The sequence below is a fragment of the Balaenoptera borealis genome, assembly GCF_965194805.1.
Source record: "Balaenoptera borealis genome assembly, chromosome: 15".
In the NCBI taxonomy this organism is placed as follows: Eukaryota; Metazoa; Chordata; class Mammalia; order Artiodactyla; family Balaenopteridae; genus Balaenoptera; species Balaenoptera borealis.
In genome coordinates this window covers 13,690,348-13,717,242 of record NC_138871.1, presented here as the reverse complement: position 1 = coordinate 13,717,242, position 26,895 = coordinate 13,690,348, and the positions used below count along the sequence as shown (strand labels likewise).

The 26,895-nt window shown below is 35.6% G+C and overlaps 1 protein-coding gene across 2 annotated transcripts in view; it reads right to left on the bottom strand.

Annotated features, from left to right (window-relative positions):
• The window catches only part of CHMP3 (charged multivesicular body protein 3), a 70,332-nt gene that overhangs the window by 39,834 nt on the left and 3,603 nt on the right, over positions 1–26,895 (bottom strand). The window contains exon 2 of one of the 2 annotated variants that reach the window (XM_082357889.1): positions 6,494–6,554. The exons of the other annotated variant lie outside the window; for it this stretch is intronic. Within the exon in view, the coding sequence (XP_082214015.1) occupies positions 6,494–6,554 (61 nt within the window). The remainder of the gene's footprint in view (positions 1–6,493; positions 6,555–26,895) is intronic. 2 annotated transcript variants of the gene reach the window in all.

The following is a 26,895-nucleotide window of genomic DNA, read 5'->3' as shown; positions in this document are numbered from 1 at the left end:
ACACCATGATCAAGTGGGATTTATCCCAGGGATGCAAGGATTCTTCAACATACACAAATCAATCAATGTGATACACCATATTAACAAACCGAAGAATAAAAACCATACGGTCATCTCAATAGATGCAGGAAAAGCTTTTGACAAAATTCAACTCCCGTTTATGAAAAAACTCTCCAGAGAGTGGGCATAGAGGGAACCTACCTCAACATAACAAAGGCCATATATGACAAACCCACAGCAACATCATTCTCAATGTTGAAAAACTAAAAGTATTTCCTCTACGATCAGGAACAAGACAAGGATGTCCACTCTCGTCACTATTATTCAACATACCTTTGGAGGTCCTAGCCATGGCAATCAGAGAAGAAAAAGAAATAAAAGGAATACAAATTGAAAAAGAAGAAGTAAAACTGTCACTGCCTGCAGATGACATGACACTATACATAGAGCATCCTAAAGATGCCACCAGAAAACTACTAGAGCTAATCAATGAATTTGGTAAAGTTGCAGGATACAAAATTAATGCACAGAAATCTCTTGCATTCCTATACACTAACAACGAAAGATCCGAAAGAGAAATTAAGGAAACACTCCCATTTACCACTGCAACAAAAAGAATAAAATACCTAGGAATAAACCTACCTAGGGAGACAAAAGACCTGTATGCAGAAAACTATAAGACACTGATGAAAGAAATTAAAGATGATACAAACAGATGGAGAGCTATACCATGTTCTTGGATTGGAAGAATCAATATTGTGAAAATGACTATATTACTCAAAGCAATCTACAGATTCAATGCAATCCCTATCAAATTAGCAATGGCATTTTTTACAGAACTTGAACAAAAAATCTTAAAATTTGTATGGAGACACAAAACACCCCCAATAGCCAAAGCAATCTTGAGGGAAAAAAAAAGACCTGGAGGAATCAGACTCCCTGACTTCAGACTATACTACAAAGCTACAGTAAGCAAGACAATATGGTACTGGCACAAAAACAGAAATATAGATCAACGGAACAGGATAGAAAGTCCAGAGATAAACCCACGCACCTATGGTCAACTAATCTATGACAAAGGAGGCAAGGATATACAATGGAGAAAAGACAGTCTCTTCAATAAGTGGGGCTGTGAAAACTGGACAGCTCCACGTAAAAGAATGAAATTAGAACATTCCCTAACACCACACAGAAAAATAAACTCAAAATGGATTAAAGACCTAAATGTAAAACCGGACAGTATAAAACTCTTAGCGGAAAACAAAGGAAGAACACTCTTTGACATAAATCACAGCAAGATCTTTTTTGACCCACCTCCCAGAGTAATGGAAATAAAAACAAAAATAAACAAGTGGGACCTAATGAAACTTCAAAGCTTTTGCACAGCAAAGGAAACCATATAAAAGACGAAAAGGCAACCCTCAGAATGGGAGAAAATATTTGCAAACGAATCAACGGACAAAGGATCAATCTCCAAAATATATAAACAGCTCATGCAGCTCAATATGAGAAAAACAAACAACCCAATTCTAAAATGGGTAGAAGACCTAAATAGACATTTCTTCAAAGAAGACACACAGATGGTCAAGAGGCACATGAAAAGATGCTCAACATCACTAATTACTAGAGAAATGCAAATCAAAACTACAATGAGGTATCACCTCACACCAGTTAGAATGGGCATCATCAGAAAATCTACAAACAACAAATGCTGGAGAGGGTGTGGAGAAAAGGAAACCCTCTTGCACTGTTGGTGGGAATGTAAATTGATACAGCCACTATGGAGAACAGTATGGAGGTTCCTTAAAAACCTAAAAATAGAATTACCATATGACCCAGCAATCCCACTACTGGGCATATACCCACAAAAAACTGTAATTCAAAAAGACACATACACCCCAATGTTCATTGCAGCACTATTTACAATAGCCAGGTCATGGAAGCAACCTAAATGTCCATTGACAGATGAATGGATAAAGAAGATGTGGGACATATATACAATGGAATATTACTCAGCCATAACAAGGAATGAAACTAGGTCATTTCCAGAGATGTGGATGGACCTAGAGACTGTCATAGAGTGAAGTAAGTAAGAAAGAGAAAAACAAATATCGTATATTAACACATATATGTGGAATCTAGAAAAATGGTACAGATGAACCGGTCTGTAAGGCAGAAATAGAGACACAGATGTAGAGAACAAACATATGGACACTAAGAGGGGAAAGCGGGGGGTGGGGTGGTGGTGTGATTAACTGGGAGATTGGGATTGACATATACACTAATATGTATAAAATAGGTAACTAATAACCTGCTGTATAAAAATAAAGAAATAAAATAAAATTCAAATCAAAGAGTAAATAAAGCTGTGTAATCTAAAGAAAAAAAACAAACAAAAACACAAAAAAACCAAATGAAAGACTTTGAAAGTGTTGCAGTGGTAAACCTTCATATGCAAGTAACATTTAAAGCAATCACATTATTTCAAAGTTATACTTTGTCTAAAGTAACCCCCACCCTCCTTTTTTGGTAACACCATCAATGTAGTAAATTGTCTACTATATGCCAAGTACTGTCCTAAACATTTTACATACATTCACAGATTTAATTGTCAGTACAGTTCTGTTAGATTCAAAGAATTTTAATAGGGACAGGTGGCTAATTGATAGCAGTGATGGTTTAAATCTGGTAGTGTAAGGACTCCAAAACCAACTATTATTTTTCTGATATCATGTTAGTTAGTTAGTTAACTAATAAATTGCTATGAATGAGAAATAACAGGAAACATGAGGAGAAAGACAGAGCTTGAAGATCATTTAACCAGATAAGTGAGCTATGGATGTGAGAAGGTTTACAATAAGCAAAGCACAAAACAGGAATAAACAAGGTTTGTGAGACACTAACAGAATTTATGTGGTTTCTAAAGATGACATTAATCAACTGTTTGTGCTATTATTGTCATACTGCTTAGTTCTACATATGTTTTATGCCCCACATTATTGTTTTTACTTTAAACAGTCAATAATTATTAAAAAGAAACTTTTAAAAGAGAAAAACATTATATTTATTTACATACTTATAATTTCCAGCATGCTTCATTCCTCTGGGTAAATCCAAAATTGTATCTGGTATGATTTTCCTTCAGCTTACAACTTCCTTTAACATTTCTCGTACTGTACACCTACTGGCAACAAATTCTCTTGGCTTTTGTATACAAGTATCTTTACTTCACCTTTGAATGCTGTTTTCATTGGACAGAGAATTCTAGAATAACGTGGGGATTTTTCTTTTATCATATCAAAGATGTTTTGGTTCGTATTGTTTCTGATAATAAAATTTTAATCATTACCCTTTCCTCAGACTGTTTTATCTCTTTATTGTTACCTTTCAGTAATTTGATTATGATACATCCTGGCAAGGTTTTCTTTGTGTTTATCCCGTTTGAAATTGGAGTTCCTTGGATCTGTGGGTTTACAGTTTTCATCAGCTATTATATCATGTGATCCTTTCTGGACTCTCTTCCTTCTGAGACTCAAATTACATGCTGGATCATTTGACTTTTTTTTTTTTTTTTTTCTCTCAGTACTGCAGTTTGGATAGTTTGTATTACTATCTTTGATTTCACTGATCTTGTTTTCTGTAGTGTATAATCTGCTTGTTCAACCCATTCAGTGAAGCTTTCATTTTACTTCACTTCATTCTAGATCTTTCATCTAAGTCCTACTTTGTTCTTTTCAATATCTTCTATTTACCTCTTCATTATGTTCATGTTTTCCTTTGAAACATATGTTCATTATGTTTTCCTCTAAATCCCTCAACATATTTATAATAGCTGTTTAAAATCCCTGTCTGCTTATTCATTTGATCATCTATTTTTTTTCTGGGTCTATTTATATTTCCTGATTTTTCTCTTGATTTTGGGTCACACTTTCCTAGTAACTTTTCATTGGATGTTGAACACTCTAAATGTTTCATTTTTGGGTATCTGCAATTTTGGTAGTTCAGCTTTAAAGAGCTTTAAAGAATGTTCAGCTTTATTTTGGTTGTTCAGCTTTCAAGACTTATTTTAATTTTTATTTATTTTTATTTTATTTTTTTAAATTAATTTTTATTGGAGTATAGTTGCTTTACAATGTTGTGTTAGTTTCTACTGTACAACAAAGTGAATCAGCTCTCTCTCTCTCTCTCTCTCTCTATATATATATATATATCCCCTCTTTTTTGGATTTCCTTCCCATTTAGGTCACCACAGAGCATTGAGCAGAGTTCCTGTGTATACAGTAGCAGATTTGTTTTTAAGCTTTGTTGGTGTGGGCTTATGGTAGCCTTTAAGCTAGGGCTACTTTCACCTTAATATAAAGGCATGACCCTTCTGCAGTCTCTATTGAATGCCCCAGATATTCAACAAAGTCTCTTTACTGTGTCTGGTCAGAACTCTACCATCTCTCAATCCTCTGTTAACTCTGGGAATTGTTTAGCTTATAGCCTCCTCCTGGTAGTTGTTCTGTCCCCAGTAACTGTTCTTTGCCTAGCCTCCTAAAATCTCATTCTAAGTATGCACAACTTAATAGTCAGCTAAAGACTCAATGGGACCCTGTGAGGATATTTACAGCTTTTTCTTTGGATATTGTTCTTGTTCTGATACTCTGTCCCACAAGTTCCAGCCACTGCAGCCTCCCTGAACCCTAGTCTCTTTCTCCTCAACTCAGTGAGAACACCACACTCTGCTTGGAATCTGCTTCCACATGCTATGACCCAGAAAGTCTCCCTAGGCAGAAAATGAGGACCATATTAGGGCTCTCTCCTTTTGTTTCCCTTTTCTCACTGATCAAAATCCTGCACTGACAGTTATCCAATGTTTGAAAACAGATGTTTCACAGCTTTTGTCCAGTTTTTTCTTTATTTACAATGGAGTGCAAGTTCAAATCCATAACCATTACTCCATCATGGCTATGAATGTAATTCCCCTCTGTAATTATTTTTTATTTATTTACTTTTGGAATATCTTATTTACAAGTATTTTTTCCACTTTTATTTTTTAATTGAAGTATAGTTGCTGTACAATATTATGTAAGTTACAGATGTACAACATAGTGATTCACAATTTGTAAAGGCTTTACTCCATTTACAGTTATTATAAAATATTGGCTATATTCCCCATGTTATACAATATATCCTTGTAGCTTATTTTATACCTAATAGTTTGTACCTTTTACTTCCCTACCCCTATATTGCTATTCTAATTCTTTTTTAAAAGGAGTGATATTGTGATACCTCTGTTATTAATTTTTCTCCAATCATGAAAGTGTTAAAAATCATAAAAGTTTTAAATGTTACTTTGCAAGTCACCTTAGTTTTAAGTAGTACTCAACAATAATCAACTTTATTTAGAAACATATTTTGCTCAATTTACAGCCATGCTAAGATAAACTGTAGTGAAAATGGAACTGCATTCCTTACATACAATTTATTTAATTTGAATTCCACAAAACCATTTCTTTGTAAGTAGGAAGAGATTTTACTTTTTTTTTTAAATGGCTTAAAACAACAAAAATTTATTCTTTAATTGTGGTGATCAGAAGTCTAAAATCAGGACTTCCCTGGTGGTCCAGCGGTTGGGACTCCACGCTCCCAAAGCAGGGGGCCCGGATTCGATCCCTGGTTGGGGAACTAGATCCCATATGCCACAAACTAAGAGCCCGCATGCCGCGACTAAAAGATCCTGCATGCGGCAACGAAGATCCTGTGTGCCGCAACTAAGACCCGGCACAGCCCAATAAATATTAAAAAACAAAAACAAAAAAGTCTAAAATCCAGGTGTTGGCAGGGCTGCGTTTCTTCTGGAAGCTTCAGGGAAGAACCCATTTCCTTGTCTTTTCTAATTTCTAGAGGTCAACTGCATTCCTTAGCTTATGTCTTCTTCCTCCATCTTCAAAGCATAGCACTCTAACATCTGGTTCTGTGGTCACATCTCCTTTTCTCTCACTTTTTCTCAACATACTGCCTCCCTCTTATAAGGACTCTTATAAGCCCACCCAGATAGCCCAGGATTAACCTCCCCACCTCAAGATCCTTAATTTAATCAAATCTGCAAGTTCCTTTTTGCTATGTAAGGTAACATATTCACAGGTTCTGGGAATTAGGACGTGGACATCTTTGGGAGGCCATTATTCTGTCTACCACAGAATGTGAGTGCCTGCTTTGTTTCCAACAGTAATCTGGACTCTAGGAAATCACAGATGAATGAATATGGCCTTTCCCCCTTGAGTAGCTCAATTCCAGGCTGGAGGAAAGATTTTAGTTCTTATCAAATGTGAAGATTTTTGAGTTGATTATATCTTGTTTTTCTTACTATAATTAGAAAGCAAATAATTAGGGCAGCCATAAATAATTAATATAAACTATGTTTTATAGATGTAGATACAGTTTACTTTTATGAACTAATGCAAAATACACCAAGATAAAGAATAGGAGATGTAAAATAATAATTTACCTCTTATTTGCCTGTCAACAACTCTCATTTCCTTTCTTATCTTCAATGACCATTCATTGACCTGGGAAAAATTTTACAAAAGGAATTATAAGTCAATACCCCCAATTCACCACATTTTAAAGAATTTTATATTAATTCTACATTTATTCCTGACACAAGCTAGAAATAATATAAACCTATTTTGAAAGAAACAGCCTTAGGGCCAAATTCTTTTTTTTTAGTTTCTTCTCTGGTCAAATTCTGTTTTTTTTCCCATCTTTTTATTCACAGTACATAGAAGTCTCAAACTATTCAAAGATTCCTATCTGAAGGCAGTATGAAGCACTTTATACAAGCTCTCCAAGAAAGTTCAGTACCCTGCAGGTATATAAAAATTTTTCATGAGGTGCCATGGGCATAGAAAGGTTTTATGGGCATCAGAAGATTTTCAATTTCTATACATAATTATTTTTAAAAAACTGCTCTGTGTGATAAGAATTCACCTTTTCCTTCTCCCCTTTAACAATTACACTTTTTCATTTTACAAAAGAAATATATTCCTCTAACCTATGTGTCTCTTCTTACCATGATAGGTTTCCCTGAGAGGCAAAAACCTCTGAAGCACTAAACATAGGGCCAACTAGAAATACTGCTTTAGGTGTTGAAAAAGTAGTGAATGACTCTAATGATTACCAAATTCTTATGCATTTCTTTCTAATTCTTCAGTTTCAAAAATGAAGGAAAATCTGAGTTATCAGCTGATAAATCATTAAAACTAAATTTTACATTTAATCAATTATTGCTTTTTGGCATATGACACAGAAGTTCAAAAAACTAAGTGACACTGACACAGAAAAATCCTTTCCACTACCATCTACTTATTTATATTAACAATGTTTCTCATCATTTGAGTCTAATAAAACATAAAATAGGGCTTTCTCCTAGTTGAGGTGCCTCATGATGAGGCTGTCTTCTCTACATCACAGCCATGCCATCCAAGGACCCTCTGCAGTTGGCGCAGGCCTTCAGACACAAGAAGATGACCACAGCCATGGCACACTGGCTCCTTAGGTGAATGGGTTACCCCCAGAGATGATCCAACCATGCACAGCTACAATACAGCTACAATACAAGTTACTGGTACCAGTTCTGCTTCTGGACAAGGAGCAATTTGCTGGCATGGACCTCGGTGTCTGTGTGAAGGGTGGTGGTCACGCAGCCCAGCTTTTGCAATCCACCAGTCCACCTCCAAAGACCTGGTGATCTTACTATCAGAAATATGTGGATAGGCTTCCAAAAAGATCAAAGACATCCTCATCCTGTATGACTGGACATTGCTAGTAGCCGCAAATTCAAACATTTGGAGACCCTGGTGTCTGCAATTACTACCAGAAATCCTACCAATAAGCCCATCATGAGGATCAGGGTTCACCTTTACAATAAACAATGGTTGTGGGATTTAAGGTAAAAAATAATAAAACAGGAATGGAATTGATGCTAACCCTTTAGCATTCATCCATGAATACATGAACTAAATGGCATTAAAATATTCATATCCTTAAAATGTATTTAATGACTTTAAAATCATTACTTAACAAAATCTGTAAAATATTTATTATTCATCAACTCTAATAACTCCACCCAGATGAAATATTAAAGCACTTAAAACTGTATGGTTATACAATTTTAAAAGTTAATGTTAGGTTTAAATATATATTTTTTAAGTGAAATTCACATAACTATACTTAGCCATTTTAAAAATAAATGCTATTTATTTATTTATTTTTTAATTTTGGTTGCTTTGAGTCTTCATTGCTGTGTGCAGGCTTTCTCTAGTTGTGGCGAGTGGGGGCTACTCTTTGTTGCGGTGTGCAGGCTTCTCATTGTGGTGGCTTCTCTTGTTGCGGAGCATGGGCTCTAGGCACAAGGGCTTCAGTAGCTGTGGCACGCAGGCTCAGCAGTTGTGGCACATGGGCTCTAGAGCGCAGGCTCAGCAGTTGTGGCACATGGGCTCTAGAGCGCAGGCTCAGTAGTTGTGGCACATGGGCTTAGTTGCTCCGCAGCATGCAGGGTCTTCCTGGACCAGGGCTCCAATCCGTCTGTGTCCCCTGCTTTGGCAGGTGAATTCTTAACCACTGCACCACCAGGGAAGCCCTACTTAGCCATTTTAAAATGTACAATTCAGTGGCATTTAGTGCCTTTACAATGTTGTGCAATCACCAACTCCCTATAGTCTCAGAAATTTTTCAATATGTCAGAAGAACACACTATAACCTATAAATAATCTTCCCCTATGACCATCCTCCCTCCCATTCCCTGGCAACAACTAATTTGCTTTTATGTCTTTTGATATGCTTATTTTAGATATTTAATAGAAAAGAAATCATATATGGCCTTTTGTGTCTGGCTTCTTTCATTTAGTATAGTGGTTTTGAGGTTCATCTATGTTGTACCATGTATCAACATTTTTTATGGCTGAATAATATTACATTGAGTGTACATACAACACAAATTGTTTATCCATTCACCCAGTGATGGACATTTGGGTTGCTTCCACGTTTTGGTTACTGTGAATAGTGCTGCTATGAACATCTGTATACAAGTATTTGTTTGAGTACCTATTTTCAATTCTTTTGGGTATAAACCTAGGAGTGGAATTGCTGGGTCATATGATAGTTCTATTTTATATTTTTGAGGAACTCCAAAACTTTTTTTCAAAGGGGCTTCACCATTTTACATTCCCACAAGCAATGTACAAGTGTTCCTATTTCTCCACATCCTTATCAACACTTGTTATCTTCCAATTTTTTGATTATAGCCAATCTGTTGGACCTGTTGAAAGAGCATCTCATTATGATTTTGATTTGCATTTCCTTAATGACCAATGAAGTTGAATATCTTTTCATGTGTTTTTTGGCCATTTGTATATCTCCTTTGGAGAAATGTCTATTGATGTCTTCTATCCATTCAGCTGTCTTTTTATTGTTAAGTTATATGAGTACTTTATATATTCTGATAGTAAACCCTTATTAGATATATAATTTGCAAATATTTTCTCCCATTCCATAGGTTATCTTTTCACTTTCTTGATAATATCCTTTGATACACAAAAGCTTTTAATTTTAATGAATTCCAATTTGTCTATTTTTTTCTTCTGTTGCTTGTGCTTTTGATGTTATAGCAAAAGAATCCATTTCTAGATATGAGGTCATGAAGACTTACCTTTATGTATTTTCTGAGTTTTATAGTTTTAGGTCAAAGACTTTAATTTCGGTCTTTGATCCAAGTTAATTTCTGTATATGGAGTGAGGCAGGGGCCCAGCTTCGTTCCTTTACATGTGGATATATCCACTTGTCACAGACCTTGTTGAAGAGACTATCTTTCTCTCACTGAATGATCTTGGCACCCTTATAGAAAATCAACTGGCCACAGATGTATGGGTTTACTTCTGAGATCTCAATCCTGTTCCATTGACTGATCTATACATCTATCCTTATGCTAATACCACAGTTTTAGTTACTATAGCTTTATGGTAAGTTTTGGAATCATGAACTGCGGGTCCTCCAAATTTGTTTTTCTTTCTCAGTATGGTTTTGGCTATTTGGAACCTGTTGTATTCCATATGAATTTGAGGCTCAACTTTTCCATTTCTGCAAGAAAGGCATTTGGAGTTTTGACAGGCACTGCACTGAATCTGCAGATCACTTTGGTGGTACGGCCATCTTAACAACATTAAGTCTTGCAATCCATAAACTTGGAATTTCTTCCTGTAATTTTTTGTAGTTTTCAGTGTACAAATGTACTGTTTCCTTGGTTTAATTTATCCCTCAGTATTTTATCATTTTGGATGCTACTGTAAATGAAATTTTAAAATTTCCCTTTTAGATTTTTCATTGCTAGTGTAAAAAACACAACTGATTTTTTAAATATTTACCTTGAAATCTGCAACTCTGTTGAATTCACTTATAACTAGTTTTCTGGTGCATGAGGAATATTTAGCATATTCTATCTGTGGAATCATGTTACCTGCAAATTAACAGGTTTACTTCTTAACAGTGTGGGTGCTTTTTATTTCTTTCTCTTGCTCAATTGCTCTGGCTAGGACTTCTAATGCAATATTGATTAGTAGCAGCAAAATCTGGTGTCTTTGTCTTGTTCCTGATCTTAGGGAAAAAGCTTTCAGTCTTTCACAATTTATAATGTATAATGAAGTATAAGGTTAGCTGTAGATTTTCATAAATGTCCTTTATCATGTTAGGGAAGTTCCCTTCTATTTCTAGTTTGCTGAGTGTTTTTATCATAAAAAGTATTTACATATTTTTGTTCCAAGTATAATTATTTCAAACATAAAAGTATTACATTAGGAGAAATCTATGGGAGAAAGTGGAATAGAAAAAAAATAGAGATTCTCATTCAAAGAAAAAAAATAATGAAAAATGTCTGACTGTAAATAAGAACTTGTGCATGTATGTTTTAAATGAACATTGATAGGTATCGAATCACTGTGATACTTTTAGAAGTGTCATAACAATTCTATTCAAACACAACAACATTTACTATATACAAAAAATCATACCATTTACAACTGTTTAAACTCATGATAAAAATATAAAATACAGATTTACAAATGTCCAAGGGCAACACAGGTACTCAAAATTATTGTAGGTGATACATCCAGAAATATGAAGACACTGTTATAATCTAACCAGAACTTTCAGAAAGAGCAGGAAAGAAAATTCAACATTCAAACAGTCAAATGTTTACTGAGCACCCACTAGCACCTGTTCAATGTGCTAGGCACCACTCAATGTGCTAGTGATACAGCAGGAGACAAAATAAAGACTTATGAACTTACATTCTAATAAGGAAAAACAGACAATAAGCAAATAAACATGTAAATGTATACTAGGTCAGAAAATTAGTGCTAGGGAGAAAAATAAATCAAGGAAGTAGGACAAGGGGAGTTGGGAAAGGATTACTTTATACATGGACATGAAAGAAAGTTCAATGGCTGAGGTGACTTTTGAGCAGAGACCTGAAGACGCCTGCAAGGGAACAATGTGACTATCCACTATCCAGATAGGGGGAGGGGCTATGGCATTTTACTCTGTGTAAGAACAAAAGCCACTAAGAGACCTAGGCAAAAGAGTGTCCTTCAATACAGACTAAGGAATGGGGGTACAAGACCAGGTTTGATTAAATAATTTTTTAAAATTAATTAATTAATTTATCTTTGGCTGCACTGGGTCTTCGCTGCTGAGCACAGACTTTCTCTAGTTGAGGTGAGTGGGGGCTACTCTTCGTTGTGGTGCACAGGTTTCTCATTGTGGTGGCTTCTCTTGTTGTGGATCATGGGCTCTCGGTGTGCAGGCTTCAGTAGTTGTGGCACGTGGGCTCTAGAGCACAGGCTCAGTAGTTGTGGTACACCGGCTTAGTTGCTCCACGGCATGTGGAATCTTCCCGGACCAGGCCTCGAACCCATGTCCCCCGATTGGCAGGCGGATTCTTAACCACTGAGCCACCAGGGAAGTCCCTGATTAAATAATTTTTGTTTGAACTAGCAACTTTGATAAGTAAAGCTATTTCAATTCAGGTTTATAGAAAAAATATTTATCATCTATTACACATAAAGAGTCATATAAGGCAGTGAATTACTCCTAATCCTGTATATGATACAGCTAAATCTGTTTAATTTTTTTTTCATGGATCAAAATACTGATTAGCTCCCATTATTTCTGCTTTCAATTGGTCATCTTTGATGATAGCCAATCTACTGGAAGCAATTCAAGTTACTGGAATTCCAGGAACAATGCCTAGTATAAATTTCACAATGCAAATTTAAACCTGAAAATGAGGCAGAATTAACAACTGCAGTGGTTTTTAAGCTTGTTTTTAGTAGCAGAATCCTTCAAATAAATGTAACATGGAACTCCACAGATACAAAAAAGATTATGATAATATACATTTACCACGTAGGTTCAGGTTCAAAACTTTTACTAATATAAAGCAAATAAATGAGAATACTCTGTCCCGATTAAAGATAAAACTTTAAATTAGTTCTTACGATGTTATACCAACTTCAGCATCCAGTGTCTTCCGTATTGTTTTACATGTCTAGTATTGAAAAATTCTAATTCAAAGAGATTAAGAAACTATTTTATTACATCTGTTTACCATTACAGTTACTTAACAATTTGCCTTTTAATTTAAGGCTGTCCATTGTTTAAACGAATCTAGAAGCTTGAAAGCAAAGTCATTTAAAAATGGTTGTTTCAAAATTTATTATTACATTATATAACTGCTCATGTTCATTAAGGGGTGAACATTCAATTTAAGACAATAAATGGCAACAGTGAAATGACTCTTGTAAAAACGCACAGCTGCACTGTTTGCAGTAGCGCAAGTCTAGAAATTACCTAAATGTATATCAACAGAAGACCAGTTAAACACATTAGAGAATTTCCATAAGTGAACAGTATATTCTAATTAAAGAGAGAAAGGCAATGCACTGAGGACTACCCATGGAATTAATTCTCAAAATATAAATGAAAATAGCAAGGTAAAGAATGTGTACAGTATAATATTACATATGTTAAAGAAAGAGAAAGAGAGAAGAGAGGGAGAGGCTAAAGGAGAGAAGGAAGGAGCAGGAAAGGGGAGGAAGAGAGGGAGGTGAAAAAAAGGGAGAGAGATATATAAACATGTCTCTATATATTACAGAATATCGACAGAAAAATCCACAGGAAATTAGGCTGCCTTCAAAGATAGAAACTGAATTAATTTGTGAACAGGAGTGAAAGGGAGATTTACTTTTTCCTGTAATTTAGGATACACTTTGCTGCCTTCTGAATTTTATAATATGTGCAAATATAACCTATTTCAAGAAATACTTCTTAAAAAAATAACATAAAAAAGTATTATGAAAAAAAATCCAGGTTCAGAAGCTGCTTTAAATCATCCCAGTTTGGAATAAATACTTTAAAATTCTACCTTGTAATATTAGAATATTCATTAAGGCTATTTTTAAAAAATTGTTTTAGATGCCACACAGCCTTCTCTGTTAGACAATTACCCAAAACTTTAAAATAGTTCAATGTGAACCCAAATTTTGTTTCACTTTCGTAAGTGACAACCAGCAGTTTCTAAAATTAAAAAGTTTAAAAAAGTAAAATGTATGACAAATGATGATAATTGAAGACTAAAGTCAACCTGTCTTCATTATAGGGAAAAATAGTAATTAATTTACCTACTTTTATTTCCAAACCAGAATAACAAGTTTTCTGACTTAGTGCAAAATGTATTTTCATCTCTGTAAAAAGACTTCAATGTTACAAGTAATAAACTTCATTGTGAAGGATCACTGTATATCATATATGGGGTAGCAGCTCAGGAAAATGAGAGCAAGAAAGAGAAATGTGCAAATGATACAACACAGAGAAGAATATAATATGCACTTAGTGAGAAAATAAAGATTCAAACAAAGACATTAAAGAAAGGTTTAATCTAAGGGGGGATAATTTCAAAAAGATTTGGAGAGTTCCATCTCTGCCTAGATATAGAAAGCTGAGAAGACTCTCAAGATGGTAAGACAAAGCTGAATGAACTACAAAATAACTTTTCCTGAACCTGTTGAAAAGGTCACAAGGCAACAGTGCAGCATGAAATCTAAAGAAAGACACTTCTAAGAAAAGAGGGAACACGAGCACTGAATCATCTGTGGCATAGCCTGGGATGGCAGGCACCTTACAAGCAACTGAAGAAAATTCAGTTAAATTTCTAAATAAATTGATAAAGTCCAAGTGTGGGTTAGTGGACAGCAAAGAACCTCAGGAGCCACAAGTACAATGGGAGTTCACATCAACTTTCAGGTTCTTCAAATGGAAATGGCATAAAAATGCTGAAACGTACACAAAGAACGCCTTCATTGGCTCACAAAACTTGACACAGCTGAAGAAAGAATCAACAAACTTGAAGAAAAGTCAATAGAAGTTACCCAAACTAAAAAATAAAGAATAAAATAAAGCAAAGTATCCAAGAGCCATGAGATAATAACAAATGGTCTAATACATGTGTAATTGGTATCCCAGCAGGAAATGAGAGAAGAGAGCATAAGTATTTGAGGAAATTATGGCTGAAAATTTTCCAAAAATAATGAAAAATATCAAACCACAGATGCAGGAAGCTCAGAGAATCCCAGACAAGGTAAATATCAAAAACAAAACAAAACAAAAATATAATGTAACACCACACAACACACCTAAACACATTATATTCAAGATGCTGAAAATCAGAGATAAAATCTTAAACCCAGCTAGAGAGGAAAAAAGTATGCATTAATGACAAAGGAATGAAGATAAGAAGTACATCAGACTTCTCAAAAGAAACTATGATCAGGGGATAATGGAGAGACATCTTTAAAGTGCTGAGAGAATTAAAAAAATCCTCTCAATCCAAAATTCTATATTGGTGAAAATATCATTCAAAGTGAAGACAACTTCCAGATTCAGCTCTGATATATAGAGATTGGAAGTCATAACTCCCATTCATAAAACAAGGAAAAAAACCAACAACTTTTCTTTGATTCAACAGAACACCAAGGTTATAGGGCAAACTGCCATCCTGCAATGTGGAGAGAGAGGTGAATACAGAGAGTAACAGTTGAGATATGCTTACCTGGACCACTGGAAGGAACATTTAAATGGTAATTTTGACTAATTGCTGGTAGATGACTGTAGACTACCATGAGAATGAAACTCCTAGGGCCCCCAAAACTTTCATGGGCTTTACCTCCAAGAACCGTAGAAGTTTCTCATGGTGAAAAAGCAAGAAAGATACCCTTGTTTCTCTGGCAGGGAGAAAAGAAAAGTAACCATTCTGAATATTCACACAGTGTTGTTCTTCATAACAAAGGCCTATTCTCCAGTAAAACAAACCTTGCTAGAGCCTTATCTCACCCTGGAGAAGGGCGTTTATCTGACATTATCTGCTTTCTCCTAGTCTTCCTATGTCACTGGGAGTGGGCAGGAAGCTAAGAAACACTTGTGAACGCCACGTCCAGGGACACAGGCCACTAAAATACTGAGTTTTAATAAGATTATAGAATGCTTCCAGTCCCCCACACCTTACCACCAACACCAACAGGGCTCCAGTATAACAATGCATTACAGATAAGAGACGCAAGATGCATGCCCTATCTAAAGAGGAGTTTTTGTGGATGCCCAAGATAACAAGAGAAATAAAAACAAGGACAGTAGAGGAACTTTAAGCCTCTGGCACCTATAGCCACAGCAAACAGTAACATAGCCAAACCCCTAGCCTGATCACCATAAAACCTCATACTGAAGACCTATTTACCTCATTTCCTATTACCCCACACATCATGTCCAGTTTTCAACAAAAAATTACAAAGCATTCTAAAAGACAAGAAAAAGCATAGTCTGAAGAGACAAAGTAAGCATCAGAACCAGACTTAAATATGACATAGATACTGACATTTTCTGGCTCTTGTGGGAAAAGTAAACATTACCCAAGAAGAGACAGGTAATGTAAGCACAAAGATGGAACCATTAAGTATCAAAAAGAAATGCTAGAAATATAAGACACGTTAATATTATAACAGAAACGAAGACTGCATTTGACGAGTTCATCAGTACATAAGACAAAGCCAAGGAATAGATCAGTGAATCTGAACCAGTGAATAGAAATTTGCAAAACTGAAATGCAATAGGAAAAAGAATGAAAACAAACAGAAGAGGACATCTAAGAACAGTGGACCATTTCAAAAGATGTAACATACACATAATTGAATACCAGAAGGAGAAAAAAAGAGAAAACAGTACAGAAAAAATATGAAATAATAATGGCTGAGAACTTTCTAAAATTAATGACAGACCCCAAACCATGGATAAAGGAAGCAAAGAGAAGACAAAGTAGGATAAGAATCCAAAAAATGACAACTAGTTATCTCATTTCAAAATGGGGAACACAAGAGCAAAGAGAAAATTTTGAAAGACAGAGAAAAAACATACCTCACCTACAGGAGAACAAAGATAAGAATTACAAAAGACTCCTTGTTAGAAACTATGGAAACAAGAAGAGAGTGGAGTGAGATAAAGTGTTGGAGAAAAAATCACCAACCTAGAATTCTACATCCAGCAAAATTATCTTTCAAAAGAGGAGAAGTAAAGACTTTATCAGACAAACAAAAATTGAGGGAATTCATCACAGCAAATCTAGATTACCAGAAATGTGTTTTAAAAGTTCTTCAGGGAGAAGCAAAATTACACAGGTCAGAAACTGGGACATATATAAAGAAAGAATATTAGGGAAAGGATAAATGAAGACAAAATCTTTTTTCTTATTCTTAACTTTATTTTGGCTGTGTGGCGTGGCTTGTGGGCTATTAGCTCCCCAACCAGGTACTGAACCCATGCCCCAGCAGTGAAAGCGCTGAGTCCTAACCACTGGACCGCCAGGGAATTTCCTGTTCTTAAAGTAATAATGGTAACAGTATATTGGGTGAAGACAGAATATGGATAACTGAAATGAATGAGAGCAATGTCATAATGGACAGAATACACTGTTAAAAGGTATCTGGGGCTCCCCTGGTGGTGCAGTGGTTGAGAATTTGCCTGCCAATGCAGGGGACACGGGTTCGAGCCCTGGTCTGGGAAGATCCCACATGCCGCAGAGCAACTGGGCCCGTGAGCCACAATTACTGAGCCTGCGCGTCTGGAGCCTGTGCTCCGCAACAAGAGAGGCCGCGATAGTGAGAGGCCCGTGCACCGCAATGAAGAGTGGCCCCCACTTGCCACAACTAGAGAAAGCCCTCGCGCAGAAACGAAGACCCAACACAGCCATAAATAAATAAATAAATAAATAAATAAAAGACTTTCTATTTCACTAAAAAAAAAAAAAGGTATCTGCATTACATGTGAAACAGTATGATGGCATTTGAAGTTAACTTAATTACAAATGTATATTTCAAAATCTGGGACAATCACTAAAAACTTTTTAAAAATACATAATTGAAACGCTAATAGATGAGATTAAATGAATCGTATGAAAGGTTCAGTGAAAACCAGACAGGGGAAAGCAAGAAAGCGAGAGAGAGAGAGAGAGAAAGAGAGAAAGAAAGAGTCAACTATACATTGCTTACAAGACTAAGGTTAAAAGCAAATATAAAGACTAACATTAAAAGTAAAAGGAAGGAGAAATATACCATGCAAACACTAATCAAAACCAAGCTCGCTCCTATCTCACACACTATATAGAAATTAACTCTACATTAGTCAAAGACCTAGATATAGGAGCTAAAACTATAAAACTCAGAAGAAAATACATGGATAAATCATCATAACTTTGGATTTATATTAGAAACATCCCAAAAGCATGAGCAAAAAAAAAAAAAGAAAATACATATATTGAACTTCATCAAAATTGAAAAGTGTGCATCAAAGAATATTATCAGAAAAATAATAAGATCACCTATAGAATGGGAGAAAACATTTGCAAATTATATACCTGATAAGGGTCTTCTAACATAATATATAAAGAATTCGTGCAACTCAATAACAAAAAGACAACCTAATTAAAAACAGGCAAAGGACATAAACAGACATTTCTCTGAAGGAGATATACAAATGGCCAAAAAGCACATGAAAAGATATTCAACTTCATTTGTCATTAAGGGAATGTAAATAAAAACCACAATATACCACTTCATATAGAGCATATTGACTATAATAACAGAATTGGCTAAAATCAAAAATATAAGTGTTAGCAAGGAGAGAAATAGGAACACTTGTACATTGCTGGTGGGAAGGTAAAATGGTGAAGCCACCGTGAAAAACAGTTATGGAGTTCCTCAAAAAGGTAAATAAATTCTACTCCTAGGTATATACCCAAAAGAATTGAAAATAGGTACCCAAAAAATACTCATATGAGAATCTTCATAACAGCACTATTCACAACAGTCAAAAGGTTGAAACAACTCAAATGTCTATCACGGGATGAATGCATGAGTTGTGAGATATGCATGCAATGAAATATCATTCATCCATAAAAAGGAAGTACTAGCTACATCATGGATGAACCTGGAAAACACTGTAGTAAATGAAAGAAGCCAGACATAAAAGGCCCATATATTGTATGATTCCACTTATAAGAAATTAGAATAGAAAAGCAGATTGGTAGTCACCAGATGCTGGAGGGAGATTAGAATGGGCAGTAACTGCTTAGAGGGTACGGGGTTTTATTTTAGAGTGATGAAAATGTTTTGGAACTAGATAGAGGTGGTGGTTGCATGTTATGAATGTACCAAATGCCACTGAATTGTTCAGGGTAAAAATGGTTCACTTTATGTTATGTAAATTTCACATCAATGAAAATAAAGAAGTAAAGAAAAAAGAAAGAGAGGGAGTGTGGGAGAAAGAAAGGGAGGAAGAAAGGGAGGGTAGCTGTATTAAGACAAAGCAGACTTCAGAACAAAAAAACTTATCAGAGCAGCAGAGGCATTAAGTAAGGATTCAATAAGAAAACAAAACAATCCTTAGTGTGCATGCACCTAAAAACAGAGCATCAAAATATATGAGGCAAAAATTGATAGACTTGAAAGGGGAAATGGATAAATCCATGTTATAGCTGGAGAATTCAAAACCTCCCTTGAGATAATCGACAAATGGAACAGAGAGGAAATCAGTAAGGATATAGCTGACCTGAACAGAACTATCAGTCAACTTGATCTAATTAACATTTACAGAATACTCTGTCCAACAACAGAATACACAGATTTCTCAAGCTCACATGGAAACACTCCTCAAGACAGACCACTTTCTGTGCCATAACACATACAGTCTAACAAATTTTTAAAAAACAGAAATCATACAAAGTGTGTTCTGAGACCACAGTGGAATGAAGCTAGAAATCAGTAACAGAAAAATAGCTAGAAAATCCCCAAATTTTGGAGATTAAACAACACACATCTAAGTAACACATGGGTCAAAGAAAAAGTCTCAAGATAAATCTAAAATCATTTTGAATTAAATTAAAGTGGAAATAAATACAACTTATGAAAATGTGTAGGGTGCAGCAAAAGCATTGGGAAGTTAATTTATAGCATTAAATGCATATATTAGGAGAGAGCTAAACATCAATTATCTAAGATTCCACCTTAGGAAACTAAAGAAAGAAGACAAATTTAAGCATCAAGCAAGCAAAAGAAAAGAAATAATAAAAATTACAGAATCAATGAAATTGAAAAGAGGAAAGTACAATAATAGAAAATCAATGAAACCAAAATCTGGCTCTTTAAACAGATCAATAAAATAGATAAGCTTTTAGCCAGGCTAACAGAGAAAAAAAGAGAGAAGACAAGTTTACCAATATCAGAAATGCAAAAGGGGTCATCACTATTGATTCCATGGAGAATAAAAAGACAATAAAGGAATATTATGAACAATTCTATGCTCACAAACTTGGTAAATTAGATGAAAGGGACCAATTACTTGAACGTCTACTAAAACTCACACAAGGAGTAGATTATCTGAATAGGCCTATTATTATTAAAGCAATTGAATCGGTAGTTAATAACTTCCCAACAAAGGAAGTATCAGGCCCAGATGGTTTCACTGGTGAATTCTACCAAAGATTTAAGGAAGAAACGATAACAATTCTCTACAAAATCTTCAAGGAAATATAAGAGTGAATATTTCTTAAATCATTCTATGAGGCCAGCATTATCCTAATAACAAAACCAGATAAAGACATTACAAGAAAGGAAAACTACAGACCAGTATTTCTCATGAATGCAAAAATCCTCAACAAAACGTTAGCAAATTGAATGTAAAATTACATAAAAAGAATTATAAACCACAACCAGGTGTGATTTATTCCAGGTATGCAAGGCTGGTTCAACATTCAAAAATCAGTCACTGTAATCCACCACACATCAATAGGCTAAATAAGAAAAATCATATGAATTGACACAGGAAAACCATTCTCCTATACTCACAATAAAAACTTTCCACAAACCTGAATAAAAGGAAAATTCCTCAATTTAATTAAAAAAAAAATTGCAACCCCACCCTCACCCCAAACTATAGCTAACATCATAATTAATGGCAAAAAATTAGAAGCTTTCCTCCTAAGATAAGGAACAAGGCAAGGATATCATCTCTCTCTACTCCTATTCAACAGTGTAATGAAGCCCTAGCTAGTACAATAAGAAAAGAAAAGGTACACAAATTTGGGACAAAACAATTAAACTGATATATATATATATATATATATATATATATATTTATATATATATATATTTATATTTATAAATATTTGTTGTTGATTCTTTGGAATGGATATAAAAAAATCTCCAAGAACTCCAAGAATTAACAAGCAAATATAGCAAGGTCGTAGGACAGAAGATTAATACACAAAAGTTAACTGCTTTCCAATACACAAGTAACAAACAATTGGAATCCGAAATTTTAAAAACATTTACCATAGCACCAAACAAAACAATAAAACACTTGGGTAAAAATCTAACAATATGTATAGGATGTACATGTAGAAAACTACAAAACATTAATGAAAGAAATCACAGACATATAAATAAATGGAGAGATATTCCATGTTCATGGATTGGAAGACTAAACACTAATATATCAGTTCTTCCCAACTTCATCTGTAGATTCAATGCAATCCCAATCAAAATCACCAGAACCTATTCTGTAGATTTTAAAGTTTATATGGAAAGGCAAAAATGCCCTGGAGTAGCCAAGACAACTGTGAAGAAAAACAATGCTGGAGGATTCCCCATTACCCAACTTTAAGATTTAATATAAAGCTACAGTATTCAAGAGAGAGTAGCTGGCCAAAGAATAGACACATAGATCAACAGACCAGAATAATTAGACCCACACAAATATGCTCAACTGATGATATAACAAATAGATATTTTTTCTCACAATTGAAAGAAACTAGTTTTTAAATGCCCTAAATTCAAATCTTCCCAATAATGCTGATTAAGCTCAATCTCCATTTTATTAACGTCCAAAATCCTAAATTCTACTTTCTGTTTATACTTGGTGAATTATATCTATAATTAGAACCCTGAGGCATGAATTGGAGCAATTTAATAACTATGTAAAAGGTGGCAACTAGCCGACAGAACAACTTCACACGACCACCAGAAAATCTTGCTTTCCCCAAATGTTAGCAAGAGTCAGAAAAATAAAGAACATATTTTCTGAACTTGGTCTTCATGTCTCAGCTTAAATGTTACTTTGGGAGGCCTTCCGTGACCCCTGGGATAAGTTAAACCCACCTGCAGTATAATTAGGCAGAACCCTATACCTCCTCTCTTTTGTAAACATTACATTAATTATATTAAACTAACATAATTATATATAACTAATATACTGATATTAATGTGTATACACATTATAGACTGTATGGCTCCAGCAGGTCAAAGACCTTTTCTTATTCACTAACCCCTTGTGCCCCTGGCACAAAGCAAATGCTCAATAATTATCTGTTGAATTTAACTGCATAAAATATGCGTTGTGAAGAAGAAGCATAAAATTGCAGTCATCAGAAACACTTACCAAAAATCTATGTTTCTAAATGTCAAAGAGAAAAGGGTTCATAAAACTGGTCAAAATTTTTTCTTTAACTTACAAAATCCAAAGGGATTTTGTGAAAGAAAAAATTCCTAAGAGAAATGGGAATAACCAAAATTATCCAGGCATGACCCAGATCAGTAGTTCTCAACCTCACTCCACACAGAAGTTACCTGAGACATTTAAACAATACCAATTTAATTGGGCTAGTAATAGAGCCCAAATGATAGGTAGTACTTAAAATTTCTTCAGGTGAATCTAATGTTCTGTTAGGGTAAAATACAGTCCAGTACAAAGAGCTCAAGAAACTGTCTCAAACAAGTCTCACAACTGGAAAGATCACTACAATAAACAAGAAAATGAAAACTGATAAAATGGAAAATTAACAAACCTTTATTTAGTACCAATAGGGTTTTAGTAATAAACAAAAAGCATTTATAATTGATAAGTTAAGCAGAACATAAGCAAGGAGTACAGTATAAAGAAAAATCAAATTGTAAATCAGACAGTATGCTGTGAAAACCATAAGAACTCTACAGAGAATTTCACACTATCAAGATATATACTTTATTCAAATTCATTCATAGAGTCTACTACATGTCAAGCCAACTAGGCACAGGAAACTAAAACAAATAAGAGTATGTTTTCTATAAACAGTGTGGAAACAAATGGTAAGCCAAATGGAAAACAAAATGATTGAATCCCTGTTCTCATCCTTCATTGAAATTAATTAAGTGGATTGAAGACTTAAATACAGAATGCAAAACTATGTTACTTTAAGAAGACAGTATAGGAGAATACCTTTATGATTTCAGATTAGGAAAGGATTTCTTCCTTTTTTTTTTCTTTTTAGGAAAAGATTTCTTTAAAAAGACACAAAAATCAATAAGCATAAAGGAACAGACTGATATTCTTATCTACACTGAAATTAAGAATTTTTACTCATCATAAGATACCATTTAAAGGAAGGAAAAAGTTCAGAAAATTGGAGAAGCTATTTGTAACCACATAAATGGGAACAAAAGCATTTATAAAGCCTTGGTATCCAGAATATATAAAGACCTGTATCCAGGATACATAAAGATTTCCTATGAATCAATGCCTTTTTTTTTGAATTCTGAACTTTGTATGTGAAAACCCACAGTATGAACGTGTCTCTGCATGATGTTATCTTCTTCCAGAGAAGACCTAATTTGCTTCAGGCAAACATCTAGCTTAAGAACACTGACAACTGGTTATTAATTAAGCTTAATAAATCCAATCAGGGATAGGGATGATTTGACACTGGACTTCAGTCTTTGTAAAGGCTGGTTTATTTCCAGCTCACTGTTACCACTAAGGTGTATCCTTTCAGAGTTCTAACCAAAAGTCTTGGGGACTTAACTGAGTCCCTCATCCTTGGTGTGCCCTGAACTCCAATTTTTGAACCCCCTAACCACAGGATGTCAAAATCTCTCCTCAAATTCTCAGTTTCTCAACACTGCATGAGGAATTAGAGGATCTCTTTAGGGGGAAAAACTGGTCCCAAATGATTGGGCTCATGTAATTGAGCTTCCCACTTCTCTCAGATCTTGATTTTGCAATCCTTCACTACCTTGGTAGTTTTCAGTAATTTCAAATAGTTATACTTTTAATCTAGCTCTTCTAGTTATTTTCAGCAGGAGGGTTGGCTCAAAAAACCTAGTCTCTAATCACCTTCATGATTTTTTTTTAAATTTTTATTTATGGCTGTGTTGGGTCTTTGTTTCTGTGCCAGGGCTTTCTCCAGTTACGGCAAGTGGGGGGCCACTCTTCATCGCGGTGCGTGGGCCTCTCACTATCGCGGCCTCTCTTGTTGCGGAGCACAAGCTCCAGACGCACAGGCTCAGTAACTGCGGCTCACGGGCCTAGTCGCTCCGCGGCATGTGGGATCTTCCCAGACCAGGGCTCGAACCCATGTCCCCTGCATCGGCAGGCAGACTCTCAACCACTGCGCCACCAGGGAAGCCCCCATGATTTTTTAAAGAATATATTTCTTTCTTCTAATTAAAAGGCCTAGAAGCAAGAACATTCCAGTAGTAATAAGCACCACGAGCACCTAAATTTTGGTTTCTAAATACCATTCCCACTAAAAGAAACTTGTACTCCTTGGAGAAATGGTTGATTCCACGTATCAGGGTGGGATATACAAACCACACTGCTATAGACAGAATGTTTGTATCCTCCCAATTCCGATGCTGAAATAGTCGTCAATGTGATGGTATCTGGAGGTGGGGCCTTTGGGAAGTGATTAGGTCATGATGGCAAAGCCCTCATGAAATGAGTTTAGTGCCTTATAATAGAGACTCCAGAAAGCTTGATCCCCCTTTCTGCCATGTGAGGGCACAGTGAAAAAATGGTCATCTATGAACTAGGAATCAGGTCATCATCAGACACTGAATCTGAGGGTTCCTTGATCTTGGACTTCTCAGCCTCCAGTACTGTGAGAAATAAATTTCTACTGTGTATAAGCTACCCAGTCTGTGGCATTTTGTTATAACAGCCCAAATGGACTAAAACAGATATATAGTTAAAAGTAAGTTCCCCTCCCACTTTTGACCCTCAGCTACCTAGCTCCTCTCCCTGAAGGTGATGTCTGTAAACTAGGACTTTGGGTATCCTTCAAGATTTAAAACATACATAAAACTAGAAATTAGCCAAAAGCAACAAATCTAAGTGAACTTAGGTCAAAAACTGCCTACTCTGATCACTGTCAGATGGATATAGAGAAGATGGTCAATTAGGGTATCTTCAAATGTGTAAGCATTTTCTCTCACCATCTCTACTTCTATTCATGAAGCAAATATTTGATAGACACCTTACTCTTATTAAGGGAGTTCAACACGATGCTGCAAAGTAGATAAGAAAAACACGATCCTTGCTCTTAAGAAGCTTACAAATTTGCTGAGGACACGAAGTAAAAAAGAAAGTATTCTTCCAGGATAATACTTTTTCTAATGTCTTCCCTGATCCCCTGAATTCTGTCTAAAACCATGCTCTGTGGTTCCTTCCTCTCCATCACCATCCTGTCAAAAATCTGCTCTTTTCCTGAATTCTCTCAATTTCAGTTCATGACACCAACACTGAGTGGGATGATGGATTTGATGGCGGTGAGGTTAAACAGAAACCTAAGAATCATCTTTGCACTTTCATCCCACATCCAGCAGATAAGCAAATTCTGATATATATCCTAAATATTTCTAAAACTCCTCCTATCCTTTCTATCCCCATTTTTGCTCTCAGTTAAGACCAGCATCATCTCTCATCTGGGCCACTTAATTGCTCCATACCTAAGTCTCTTCCCTCCAATTCTTGCTCCAAACCACTATTCTGAATGCTCCCCATCCTTAGTAGGCATGATACATAGGCCTTCATTAATCTGCCCTCTACCTACCTCTCCAATTTAACATCTTACCACTGCCATCACTCCTCCTGCATCCCACTCAGATATAACCTTATTTCATCCTTCAACCATTCTAAACTTTTTTCTGGTTCCTCCAACCTACATTCCACACTTCTATACCTTGCATCTGCAGTTTATTTTGCTTGGAATGCCTCTTCTTTCCCAGTCCTATACCAATCCATCCACCTGGCTAATGCCTCCTATGACAAGACCCAGATAACCTCCCTGACCAGGTCCTCTTCCCTACTCTGAACAGTAAGTTACTCCCCCCACACACTGTGACATCATAGATCTTGTACATACTTATATTATTGCTCTTATTTACCCTAAAATATAAGCATTTGTTCACATGTCAGCCTCCCCCAAAACTTGGTATTCTTTGAAGTTGTCCTCCAGTGTCTTGTTTTTGCAAACCTGATGTCAACCCAATATACACTAAAATATCTCAATAAACGTTTGTTGTATGAACTAAGTGAATTAAGCCTTCTCTTTTCCTCCATCTCCCTTTCTCATTTTCTTCCCCCTTCGGATAGCAACCCACAACCATGTGTCATGACTCAGTCTATGGATATAAGTTACTTACATGATTTCAGAATTCTGATGCCATAAAAGGTGACTACATGTTCTACCCAAAGGCTAAATTAGCAAAGTCCCTAAGTAAGGACAGCACAATTTTCCAGCAGAACCTCAGGTCCAAGAGAAGAATCTCTTTCGAGCATAATCTCATGTCCTCTTGATTCCCATCCTAAGACAGTCTCAGTTTCTAAATGGATTACAAGGCTCATCCTCAGCAGGCCCAATCCAGTCTTAAGTTGGACACTTTAAGATAGAACAAGTTTCACCACTAAAATGTCTCCATCAAAGTATCTGAGATAGCTGGGGGCAAAGACTTTAGTCTGTAAAGCCCCTTATACAGCTAATGTTTCCCTGGAATATCCCTTGAAACACTGCTCATCTTAATACTAGTTGTCTTGAAACCTCACTTAATCTTATTCTGATACTCATTCATCACTCAATATTTACTTAGCACCTACTCTGTGCTGCATACTTTACCAAAGCTCTGGCGTCATCACCCATAACATAAATATGTATATGTGATGTGACCTGACTTGCCTGACCTGACTTGTCACCATGGCCTAAATGACAATGATGATGGTGTGGCATGGCTGCACCTGGCCCCTGCTTATTCTGTGCTGGGACCTCATCTTCCACTCCCCAGTGGAAGGCATACTGTAAATTGATCCTAATTCAAGAGTTGCCCAGCTGACTCTACAGCATTTAGTCGGTTCTCTTTTTCCTCTAACTCTTCTCTCTCTGCCAACATTATCTTGGATTTTGGTTTGTTTTTTAAGTTTCCATTACTAAGCTTCTTTTATAAAGTTGA